This window comes from Oncorhynchus masou, chromosome 6, assembly GCF_036934945.1.
Source record: "Oncorhynchus masou masou isolate Uvic2021 chromosome 6, UVic_Omas_1.1, whole genome shotgun sequence".
NCBI classification, from domain to species: domain Eukaryota; kingdom Metazoa; phylum Chordata; class Actinopteri; order Salmoniformes; family Salmonidae; genus Oncorhynchus; species Oncorhynchus masou.
The window spans coordinates 46,918,097-46,930,801 of NC_088217.1; the positions used below are offsets into that span (position 1 = coordinate 46,918,097).

Here is a 12,705-nt window from a genome sequence, read left to right on the forward strand (position 1 = left end):
GATTATTTATTTTGTTCTTGTCTGACACCATTACATCAGTGGCGGGCTTGAAACAGTTAACACTCCCTTGCCCGCCCCAGCGCCGCCCAACACGAGGCGCTGCCAGTCTCTCAGTAAACAGCTCCGCCACACTTTTATTGCCAATTACTTCTGAAGGTCACATCAGTGGAGAGTGAATTTCAGGGGGAGGGGGATATGCTAGCTCTTACATAACGGCTGCCTGAGAGCTGGCGGGAGCCCAAGCATCGTGCAGGACGAAGGCAGGCTGCAGGGAACCTGGGACAGAGCTGCATGGCCAGCAAAAGTGCCTATAGTTTTCCCTGTTGGAGGGGATCAGAGAAACAACCAAGGTTCCCTCAAATCGCCTCACACACATTGCAGCAGCTCTGAGTATAGCTGAGGATAAGCAGGGAAACGCTGAGGCAGAGGACACCAGCACTGTGGGATGTAGAACGGCCATGAGAGGAGCGAACAGGGAGAGACTAAGACGGAGGAAAAAGATTGGTAGAGAGATATAAATAGAGAGAGAGGGAGACAGAGAGTTTGCCAGGGATAATGAGAAGATAGAGGTCCACTGGCACGGGAATACACAGCGATGCGAGGGAGCAAGAGAGACACATGCGGAGACAAACAGACCGTCGTGCCCTCTCCTGCATAGAAATCATCTCTATTGCGTAACCCCCCTCCAGGTCAGCACACAACATATCGCCAACCTAAAGCCATATTATCTCTGCTTTCTGCTGACCCTATTGCACTATCCCACCCACCCCCGACACAAACACGCACACCGACTCAGGGTACTACAGTACCCTATGCTTCTCAGATTAATAAGGAGAGTACTGTACTGCATGGCAGAGCTTTCCTGTAGCAGTGGGAAGCCACAGAGGAGCTGGCATACCGAGCAGCGCAGCAAGCTTAACACAGGGCTTACGGAACAGCTAACTGACAGACAGCTCAGTGCTGCTGCTGCTGTTTCCGCTGCAGAGGGGAAGTGTGGGCTTTGGATCAGCCTGGGGTATGGGACACTGCATCCCACAGTAGGGCCCTCCTAGGTCCATGCATGTGCTGGATGTGTGTGTGTGTGTGTGTGTGTGTGTGTGTGTGTGTGTGTGTGTGTGTGTGTGTGTGTGTGTGTGTGTGTGTGTGTGTGTGTGTGTGTGTGTGTGTGTAAAGTATGTGTGTACATTCTTCAGACAGTAAAACGGGGAGGGGGCGTTGAAGCAACAAAGAAGCAGTCTATCTGTTCACTCCCATTTTAGGAGGGAGCGTCAGGGATTGTTTTTGGGAGGGGAAGCAGCTGGGGATTTCCAACACTGGATACCACATGGAGGGAGGGAAGGAGGAGTAGAGAGAGAAAATACACTCATGTGAGCATGTGATCTCCTGGCAGACTTGCAGCTTAGAGTGTAGGCTCTCCAACAGCCACTCAGTCTGATATCTATGTTTACCTTTCCTTGTTTTCTTTCCTTTTTTCAGAAATGAAGTTTCACACCCTAAAGTAACTCATTCCATTCTTGTGCTCATTAACAGTACAATAAATCAAGTGCTTGAAGTTGTGAGTAGAAAATGTTGTTGTGACCAAAAAGTTTAACTGCAGTAATACTGCAACTTAAACTAAATGATATCTTCCAAAGGTAAAAAAACAAACAAACAATACAATCTATGGTTGAAAGCTGTGCTCTTATATGCCATACCCTCTCAATGTATGCTTTGGAATGGGGTGTACTGTAGTCTGGTGCTTTGCCATTGACAAGGGTAATATTAACTGTTGCGTAACATCCAGGAACTATAATCACTTCTAAGTAAGAAGTTAGACCCTCCCATATGGCACTGGTCCCAGCCTCTCTGAAAGTCCCTAAACAGACAGATACAGTAGCAGATGAAAGGTTAAAAAAAAGGATATCTCCACTGTCTTTAAGGCAGACACAGACACAGAAACACAGACCTGAATGTACATATACAGTAGCCAGCACACCTGCACACACCAACCCCCTTACCCTCTATGGATGTTGGTATGCTCTGGTTTCCGCCACTACATTTAAGGGATAGCTTCACGTGTATAAATACTCACACACCTGCTGTGGTAATGGTGATGAGGAATTTAGGGGGAACCACCCTGTCCCTCTGACCACCATCCAAAGAGAGTCTGGGTATGATCAACACCCCCCCCCCCTCAGGGTCTGCCATTATGGTCTGTGTGCACTGTTTCCAAAAATACCAGATTCCTAACATGCAATTCCAGTCTGAAAAAAACTGTATAAAGACCTGTGGATCTATGTACACAACGACCATAATTCAACTTCAAGCAGACGACTACAATCAGACCTGCGTTCAAATACATGGACATCTGTATCTGGGCCGTTCCACAAATTGGATGCCTTTTGAGTAGTGTAACTTGGTCAAAAAATAAATAAATAAATAAATATATATATACAGTGGCTTGCGAAAGTATTCGGCCCCCTTGAACTTTGCGACCTTTTGCCACATTTCAGGCTTCAAACATAAAGATATAAAACTGTATTTTTTGTGAAGAATCAACAACAAGTGGGACACAATCATGAAGTGGAACGACATTTATTGGATATTTCAAGCTTTTTTAACAAATCAAAAACTGAAAAATTGGGCGTGCAAAATTATTCAGCCCCCTGAAGATAATACTTTGTAGCACCACCTTTTGCTGCGATTACAGCTGTAAGTCGCTTGGGGTATGTCTCTATCAGTTTTGCACATCGAGAGACTGAAATTTTTTCCCATTCCTCCTTGCAAAACAGCTCGAGCTCAGTGAGGTTGGATGGAGAGCATTTGTGAACAGCAGTTTTCAGTTCTTTCCACAGATTCTCGATTGGATTCAGGTCTGGACTTTGACTTGGCCATTCTAACACCTGGATATGTTTATTTTTGAACCATTCCATTGTAGATTTTGCTTTATGTTTTGGATCATTGTCTTGTTGGAAAACAAATCTCCGTCCCAGTCTCAGGTCTTTTGCAGACTCCATCAGGTTTTCTTCCAGAATGGTCCTGTAATTGGCTCCATCCATCTTCCCATCAATTTTAACCATCTTCCCTGTCCCTGCTGAAGAAAAGCACCTTCTTCCACATGTTTGGTGTGTCTCCCAGGTGGCTTGTGGCAAACTTTAAACAACACCTTTTATGGATATCTAAGAAATGGCTTTCTTCTTGCCACTCTTCCATAAAGGCCCAAACCATGATGCTATGCCACCACCATGTTTGACAGTGGGGATTGTGTAATTTTGCATGCCCAATTTTTCAGTTTTTGATTTGTTAAAAAAGTTTGAAATATCCAATAAATGTCGTTCCACTTCATGATTGTGTCCCACTTGTTGTTGATTTTTCCCAAAACATACAGTTTTATATCTTTATGTTTGAAGCCTGAAATGTGGCAAAAGGTCGCAAAGTTCAAGGGGGCCGAATACTTTCGCAAGGCACTGTATATATATATGATTTCACCTCATTTTTACATTTCCTAATGTGTATATGTTAACCTTAATTTTAAAAAAGTGTTTTCCATCTCAAGAGGTTAAATAAAAATACTACTATAATAATTGCCAAATAAAGTAACAGGGTTGACCGTAACAGGGTTGACAGTAACAGGGTTGACAATTTCATCATAAATCATCCATAAATCCCCTTGTGACTGGGTGAATGGAAGCTTGTTGCGTACAACAGGGAAAGGCAGTTGAACGCAAACTTTACAGAAAAAAATAATTGTTAAAGCATTTGTAGCCTGTCTACTGGTTGATGTGTTCTGCTCGACCCCACTCACTTTTCCACCTCAAAACACCAGACAATTGCTCAAAATAGTAGAACCAGCTCACCTGCTTCTACACTATGATTTGATTGTTAGATGTTGTGTTTCTTTTGTAAAAATGAATAAATAAATATTTCAAAAAAATAAGAGTTTTCATCATATTAATAGGAGAGTTCAGTTCATGTGACAGGGTTGACCTTAAAATGAGAGACAGACGTAAAATGAATAACTAATCACATGAAATAAATAATCATCTTCAATATCTGACGCTAAAGCAAGTTTTGTGAAAGCAACAAAATAACTAGGGCTTTACAATGATGGTGAAAACTTGGGAGACATTTTGGGGTTAAGTGGGTTAAAGTCCTAGAAGTCACAGAGGGTGTGCAGAGGGACATGTCAAAATGTAGAATTTTGGCACTTTAGCAAATCTTTATTCATATTAACTATCAGATTTATTGAATTCTCCATGTGGTATATATTAAAAGGGCACGTCATTTAATATAAAAGGCTTTTAAATTGCAATATTGGTGCATAATTTTTACTTAAAATATCGAAGGGATGCAAAAGGCACTTTTTTCTTGGAACAAACCATCTGGCATTTAAAATACTTTTTTTGGTGTATTTGAGTATTCTCAAACACACAGCCCAAAGCAAGCACTTTTATTGGAGTATTAGAATGGCTAATTGTAAAAACCAAATAGTCTGCCAAATTGTATTTGACAGTATTTTCAAATACTTGTTTGAAATACTATTTTCCGATACCTGGGTTAAATGCGTGGGAGTGATTTTGAGTCTGAGTATTTTGAACCCAGGTCTGACTACAATACAGACACTTTGGAGTGTAGCAAGTTGGCAACACCAAAAAGTGCTTAGCATGCTAGTGGCACGGTAACACACACGGAAACAAGAAGCTACTCTGAAGTCAGCAGCACATAACAAGACAGAAAAAACACCAGCACAGGCACATCTATCTACACCACACGACTAGTACGAGACAGAAACCTAACGAAAGAAGGAAAATGATCAACCTCAGCCACATCCATCTCATCATCAAAGGCAATGTGCTGGAAGAGAAGAGGTATACAGGCAGAGTTAGTAGAGCTGGGTTAGGAGGAAGGGTGGCAGCTGAAAACAGACAAACAGTAGGTACGAAACCCCACACCATGTCAGTCAGTCAGTCAGTTAGTAAAAACACACAGGTTACTGCATTTCAAAGCAATGGTTTGCCCTCACCCAACAGAACAGAAAGCAGAGTGAACCAAGGTCATTAATCAGAGATTAGTACAGAGAGTCATTTACAGCCCATACAGTAAATGCTGTATTAGTGTTAATGGTGTATTAGAGTTAAAGTTCAATTACAGCATGCTGGTGCTGTTAAAGTATACTGGAACTGTCCCCAACCACCAAACATAGACAAGTCATTTTCAGATGGACACTAATCCATTGTGGTTTATGTGTGTGTCTGACTGTGCCAATAGGAAAAACACTGAGGATACCATATATACACACCCTTGGCATCTTATTCCTGCAGAAGGACAGCTGCTACTGTAGGTTTTAAACCAAACCAAAAGACTCATCCCAACCAACACAGACATAATGTACTACCAGTATCATCTGGGGGGAAGGCAGAGGGCAGCAGAGGAAAACTTAACCTCCAGCTTTGCTGTTAACCTCTGACCTTTGCACTGACCTCTGTAAAGAGCTACAGAATACCAGGCCTCTTAGAAAGCACTCAGTTTCCGCTCATGATAAAACCCAGTGTAGAGAGAACAAGGGAAGTATTGTGAGGTGGTGGTGAAGACGGCCATTTACCTTCTCCCCATAGCCACGGTCTTTGGTCATCATCTCCCTCAGAGTCTGCAGCACCTTGATACACAACCGCTCCTCATTCTCCTCCAGTAGCTGCTTGGTGTGTTTGATCAGCCTGGGCAGAGGACAGGGACAGGATGAGAGGTGTATCACACATACTGCACTGTACAGAACTGCACTCCCCTCCCCACAAAAACACTTCAGTGATAACAAACCCTGATTTCAGAGTCACCCCTATAGTATTTACTGTTAAGCTTGAGTAATTAAGAGATAATATTATGTTTGCTTGACATATCGTAATTGATTGGCTTAATTCATTATTGGTCATAAATGCTAGGGGTAGAGATTGACCTCACGTGGGTCTTAGAGGTGATGTTAATCAGATCAGGTGCTGTGTGACTTGTATTCATTGATATTCATTGAGTGTTTCAGTCCAAATGATCAATCATGTGTATGAACACTTCAATGAAATTCATTAGACCCAATTTCTTACCGGCATACAAGCTTTCCTAAAGGTCCCATTGTATTCTACTGTACATATTACGGTTAGTACTGTACTGCATTACCTTTGAAATGTAAGTCATTGTTCTGAATCAGTGTGAACATGTGGTATCTCACGTGCTACTCCACACATTAATCCCCCCTGCCTGCGGCCCTTTACAGTAGGCTAACCCCTGAGCCGGCACCTGTTCAAAAAGCCCAGACGCCCGCCCTCATGCCCAGTAATCCAATCTCAGCCCTTATCAAACACAACAGACACAGGAATGGCCTGGCCCGTGTAAGGCAGGGAGGGAGGGAGCCCTGTGTGAGGGAGACAGAGCTCCAGTAGGTTCAGGGCAGGACACGTGAAAACAAAGTCCTAGGTCACTACAGTAGCATGTTTGGAGCAGCACGCCCTGATCAATGATGGATTCAGTTACTGTACACTTGTACATGATAAGTGTCCCAACTCTAGTTACAGTACAGCAGGTACAGTATGAAAGAGCACAACGCATTCCTCAACACTGAGACAGTATCAGGAGACTGTGCAGACTGCCCAGTTAAACCACAGCTAGATCAATTTCTAGTGGCTAAAACCTCAGTTGGTTTACAACTGCTGTGGAAAAAAATGTCGCAATTTCTAAGAAGATTGCAGACTGTGGTTTATCACTGGACATGGCAAGAGGCACTTCCATTGTTAGTCAGCATGTCAAGGAGGTGGGTGGCTTGCAGTGGTTAGTGGGTACATGACTCTTACTTGGAAATGAAGCCACCGCTTTCACACTTCCTGCGGGCATCTGTGTTCTCAGGAAAGAGTAGCTCTGGGCGATGCAGCACATCCACCAGGACAGATAGCTCAGCCTGGACCAAAGGACGCAGACGGTCCTCTAGAGCCGACACTATGTCCTTAAATACAGAGCAATGCAGAAGACAGGCATGGTTAGAGAGGTAACAGAACAGAAATAGGACACAGACAGGGCACAGGCACACTCAGGGCATTGGCACACTGAGTGTTACACCAGTGGTAGGTCTAGATGAGGCCCAACCGAACTGTATAAGATTGGGGCCTGGATTCCAGCCCCTACATTTGAAGTCGTGACCAAACAAGATACAGGGAAGCTGACAAAACTGAAAAACACCATGGTGAACTTTGTGACCTTATTGTCTCAGACTGCACACTGGAAAAAACTGTATAAAAGCAGAAGTAGACCACGGTTTACCAAAAACCTCGAAAACAGACCAGCCTAATCCAACTCCCCTCACCCCGCTCTATATCCCCATGAGTCAGAGTCATGATAAACTCCATGGAAATAAGAAAACTGTCACAGTTGCGTCACACTGTGTGTTGATGTAGACATTGTTTTGCGTAGGTGGGAAGGGAAGGCGGGAGGGGTTCTGGTAGAGTTACTGTATACAGTGTGATGGGTACAAAGAAGTTGCAACACACACACTAGATTAGCTTTCTGGGGGATTACAGGTCATTCCTTACTAACGCAGTTCCATTAATTCTGTTTCTGGGAACTGGTCAATTCATCACAGCCATTTTCAATTATTGCCATAGTTTTACAAGACGATTTAAGTCAAAACTGAAACTAGGCCACTTAGGAACATTCAACGTTGTCTTGGTAAGCAACTCTAGTGAATATTTGGCTTTGTGTTTTAGGTTATTGTCCTGGTGAAAGGGGAATTTCAAATCAAATCAAATTGTATTTGTCACATGGCAGAATACAACAGGTATTCCTTACTGTGAAATGCTTACTTACAAGCCCTTAACCAACAATGCAGTTCAAGAAATAGAGTTAAGAAAATATTTACTAAATAAACTAAAGTAACACAATAAAAAGTAGCACAAAATGACACACCAATAACGAGGCTATATACAGGGGGTACCAGTACCGAGTCAATGTGTGGGGGTACAGTTTAGTTGAGGTAGTTTGTACATGTAGGTAGGGGTAAAGTGACTATGCATAGATAATAAACAACGAGTATCAGTAGTGTAAAAATAAAGGGGGGGGTCAATGTAAATAGCATTGTATTATATTATATTATTATAGCTAGTATTATAGCTTATTAGAAGCTGTTAAGGAGCCTTTTGGACCTAGACTTGGCGCTCTGGTACCGCTTGCCGTGCGGTAGCAGAGAGAACAGTCTATGACCTGGGTGACTGGAGTCTTTGACAATTTTTTGTACCTTCCTCTGACACCGCCTAATATCTAGGTCCTTGATGGCAGGAAGCTTGGCCCCAGTGATGCCAAGCAGTTGCCATACCAGGCGGTGATGCAACTGGTTAGGATGCTCTCGATGGTGCAGCTGTAGACATTTTTGAGGATCTGGGGACCCATGCCAAATCTTTTCAGTCTCCTGAGGGGGAAAATGTGTTGTCGTGCTCTCTTGTGTTTGGACCATGTTGGTGATGTGGACACCAAGGAACTTGAAACTCTCGACAGGTTCCACTACAGCCCCATCGATATGAATGGGGGTCTGTTCGGCCATCCATTTCCTGTAGTCCACAATCTCCTTTGTCTTGCTCACCCTGACGGAGAGGTTGTTGTCCTGGCACCACACTGCCAGGTCTCATCGTTGTCGGTGATCAGGCCTACCACTGTTGTGTCGTCAGCAAACTTAATGATGGTGTTGGAGTTGTGCCTGGCCACGCAGTTGTGGGTGAACAGGGAGTACAGGAGGGGACCAAGCATGCACCTGAGGGGCCCGGGTGTTGAGGATCAGCGTGGCAGATATGTTGTTGCCTAACCTTACCACCTGGGGCGGCCCTGCAGGAAGTCCAGGATCTAGTTGCAGAGGGAGGGGTTTAGTCCCAGGGTCCTTAGCTTAGTAATGAGCTTTGTGTGCACTATGGTGTTGAACACTGAGCTGTAGTCAATGAACAGCATTCACACATACCGTAGGTGTTCCTTTTGTCCAGGTGAAAAAGGGCAGTGTGGAGTGCGATTGAGATTCCGTCATCTGTAGATCTGTTGGGGCAGTATGCAAATTGGTGTGGGTCTAGGGTTTCCAAGATGAAGGTGTTGATGTGAGCCATGACCAGCCTTTCAAAGCACTTCATGGCTACCGACGTGAGTGCTAGTCATTTAGGCAGGTTATCTTCGCATTCTTGGGCACAGGGACTATGGTGCTATAAACATGTGGGTATTACAGACCCGGTAAGGGAGACGTTGAAAATGTCAGTGAAGACACTTGCCAGTTGGTCCGCGCATGCTCTGAGTACATGCCCTGATAATCTGTCTGAATGGTCACCTGTTTAAAGGTCTTGCTTACATTGGCTACGGAGAGCATGATCACACAGTCGTCCGGGAACAGCTGGTGCTCTCATGCATGCTTCAGTTTTGCTTGCCTTGAAGCGAGCATAAAAGGCATTTAGCTCGTCTGGTAGGCTCACGTCACTGTGCAGCTCACGGCTGAGTTTCCCTTTGTAGTCGGTAATAGTTTGCAAGCCCTGCCACATCTGACGAGTGACAGAGCTGGTGTAGTAAGAGTCAATCTTGGTCCTGTATTGACGCTTTGCTTGTTTGATAGTTCATCGGAGGGCATAGCGGGATTGTTATCCCAGTGTCTGCTGGAAAGCAGACAGAAACAGATTTTCTTTGAGGATTTTGTAGGTGTCTAGCTCTATTCTGTTTATTTTTATCCCAAAAAAAGGTCCCTACTCCTTGCCGATGACAACCATACCCATAACATGATGCATCCACCATCATGCTTGAAAATATGAAGTGCGGTATGCTGTGATGTGTTGTTTTGGATTTGCCCCAAACATAACGTTTTGTATTTAGGACATGAAGTTAATTTCTTTGCCACATTTTTTGCAGTATTACTTTAGTGCCTAATTTCAAACAGGATACATGTTTTGGAATATGTTTATTCTGTACAGGCTTCCTTCTTTTCACTCTGTCATTTAGGTTAGTACTGTGGAGTAACTACAATTGTTGTTGATCCATCCTCAATTTTATCCTATCACATCCATTAAACTCTGTAACTGTTTTAAAGTCACCATTGGTGTGAGCAGTTTCCTTCCTATCCGGCAACTCAGTTATGAAGGACACTTGTATCTTTGTAGTGACTGGGTGTATTGATACACCTTCCAAAGTACAATTAATAACTTCACCATGCTCAAATGGATATTCAATGTCTGTTTGTTTTTTACCCATCTACCAATAGGTTCCCTTCTTTGCAAGGCATTGGAAAACTTCTCTGTTTTTTGTGGCTTAATCTGTGTTTGAAATGTACAGATAATTGTATGTGTAGGGTAAAGAGAGGTGGTATTCATCATGTTAAACACTATTATTACACACAGAGTGACTCCATGCAAATTTTTGCGACTGAACTTTAGGCTTGCCATTACAAAGGGCTTGAATACATATTGACTCAAGACATTTCAGCTTTTCATTTTTTATTCATTTGTAAAATGTTCTAAAAACATAATTCCACTTTGACATTATGGGATATTGTGTGTAGGCCAGTGACATACAATCTAAATGTAATCCATTTTAAATTGAGGCTGTAACATAACAAAATTTGGAAAAAGTCAAGGGGTGTGAATACTTTCTGAAGGCACTGTATTCCTGAATCCTCACCTGCAGCCTTTCTATGATGTTCCTGTAGCTAACGGACGCAGTAGCGTTGGAGTCCCTCCTGGGGGCGTTCTTGGCGGAGAGTCTCCAGCTCAAGATGGACTTGGTGACCACGTTGTTGGACTTGACAAACAGGTTGTTCACCTGGCTGTCCAGGTCCACTGGGATCGCAATGGCTCTGCTCTTGGCTGTGTGAAATGAAACAGTAGGACGCAAACTTAAGAGGGATGCTCGTTTTTTTCTTCTTTTTGAAGTATGTATTTTTTTCTTCTAGATGACAGATAAAATGAGCTCATTGGCTTGTGACTATAAAGAGATGTACTTCTCTGACTTTATCAAGACAGTGTTTGGGTAACAGGTGGAGGCCAATTGCAGGTATCTTACCCACGTCAGAGAGCACCTTGATACAGGCCTCAACGGAAGCCTTCTGAGTGGGATTGAGCCAGTTGCAGTGGTATACCCTGAACACCCCCTGCAGGAGCTGTACAAACACCGGCTGACGAGTCTAAGAGAAAGCGCGAGAGAGAGAGAGAAAGCGCGCGCGAGAGAGAGAGAGAGCGCTCGCGCGCGAGAGAGAGAGAAAGCGCGGGAGAGAGAGAGAGAGAAAGCACGCGAGAGAAAGAGAGAGAGAGAGAGAGAGAGAAAGAGAGAAAGCGCGCGAGAGAGAGAGCGCGAGAGAGAGCGCGAGAGAGCGCGCGAGAGAGAAAGCGCGAGAGAGAGAGAGCGCGAGAGAGAGAGAGAGCGCCAGAGAGAGAGAGAGCGCAAGAGAGAGAGAAAGTGCGCAAGAGAGAGAGAGAGAAAGCGCGCGCGAGACAGACAGACAGACAGACAGACAGACAGACAGACAGACAGGAAGTAAAGACAGTAGATATGAGAGGAGAAAAGACATCAAAAGACAAGTAAGAAGCTGCACATTAAACAAAGCTAAAATCCCCAGCAGTGATCAACAAAGGCTTTTGTGGTTTATCACAAACCATATTTCTAGAATCCAGTTTCCCCAACGTGAGGGTGCCATCAGACACAAATTGAGTCATGTTCAGCAGGAAGAAATCAGAGAAAACCTTTGAAACCGAGAAAGTATTACCTGAACGTTTATTTACGTTTCAAAGCGTTTTCTCCTGTTTGCCCGTACAATTCCCAAACCTTGAACAGTATGTACTGTAAAGGTGCTATAACATACAGTATGTAAGAGGGTCTAACACTTCTAGTATGCCTGTTGGTTATCACCAGGATCAGCTCAGGTCCCAACTACTACTAGACCAATGTCTAATACATACAGTATCACCGCTACCACCAGGACCAAACAACACCCTGTGAACCAGCTGCACACAAACCTACGGTACAACATACTGTATACCTCAGTTATCTTTCCCAGAATGCTTGCCTGTCATGGGAGAGAAGGGAATGGATATCATTATGGCGGTTCACATCAACTGGTGTATTGAGTCTAATGGGATGTGGGATGGTAGAGGAAATGGGTTGAAAAGGATGTGGAAATGACTATAAGAGAAACTAAACCTAAAACAATCTAAACAAAAACATAGTTCCTTACAGGAATTGGTATTACTAGACAACTCCAGGAGGGATTGCAAAACCGTTAGAGTGAAGTGGACAAATCTTCTCCTCCACATGTCATACATCCCAACCATATATAGTAGGCCACAGAGTGATTTACCATTCATTACATGACATTTGCAATTATATCCCAGCAAACACATCCCAGTTATCTTGTGAAAATAAGCCTAAAGATCTGTGAAGGAACTGAGGGGAGGATTCTAAAGCATTTGCACACGCCATCTGTAGAGAATTCTTGGAAGGTGCTGACTCAGTTCTGTGAAGACCAGACATTGAGGAAACGTCTGGCTGCTCTATGACTGCTGGTAAGGAACACACCCAGGGGATGGAAAACCAATTACAATGGGACTTTTACTCATACTTACATACACCTGGCGTGCCAGCTATTTGAAGCAAAATGTCATATATTGCATGTTAACTGTCAGTGTAGAGCCTTTGGGGATAATGTTTCTTACACACAGACGAGGAAGTTAACACCGATCACTA

The 12,705-nt window shown here is 43.7% G+C and overlaps 1 protein-coding gene across 1 annotated transcript in view; it reads right to left on the reverse strand.

The window, feature by feature from the left end:
* LOC135542154 (inositol 1,4,5-trisphosphate receptor type 1-like) overlaps window positions 1-12,705 on the reverse strand; it is a 150,056-nt gene that overhangs the window by 73,875 nt on the left and 63,476 nt on the right. Inside the window, exons 35-39 of the mRNA XM_064968864.1 lie at window positions 11,029-11,149; window positions 10,648-10,832; window positions 6,816-6,964; window positions 5,582-5,693; window positions 4,798-4,833 (exon numbers count right to left, since the gene is read on the reverse strand). Coding sequence (XP_064824936.1) covers window positions 4,798-4,833; window positions 5,582-5,693; window positions 6,816-6,964; window positions 10,648-10,832; window positions 11,029-11,149 — 603 coding nt within the window. The remainder of the gene's footprint in view (window positions 1-4,797; window positions 4,834-5,581; window positions 5,694-6,815; window positions 6,965-10,647; window positions 10,833-11,028; window positions 11,150-12,705) is intronic.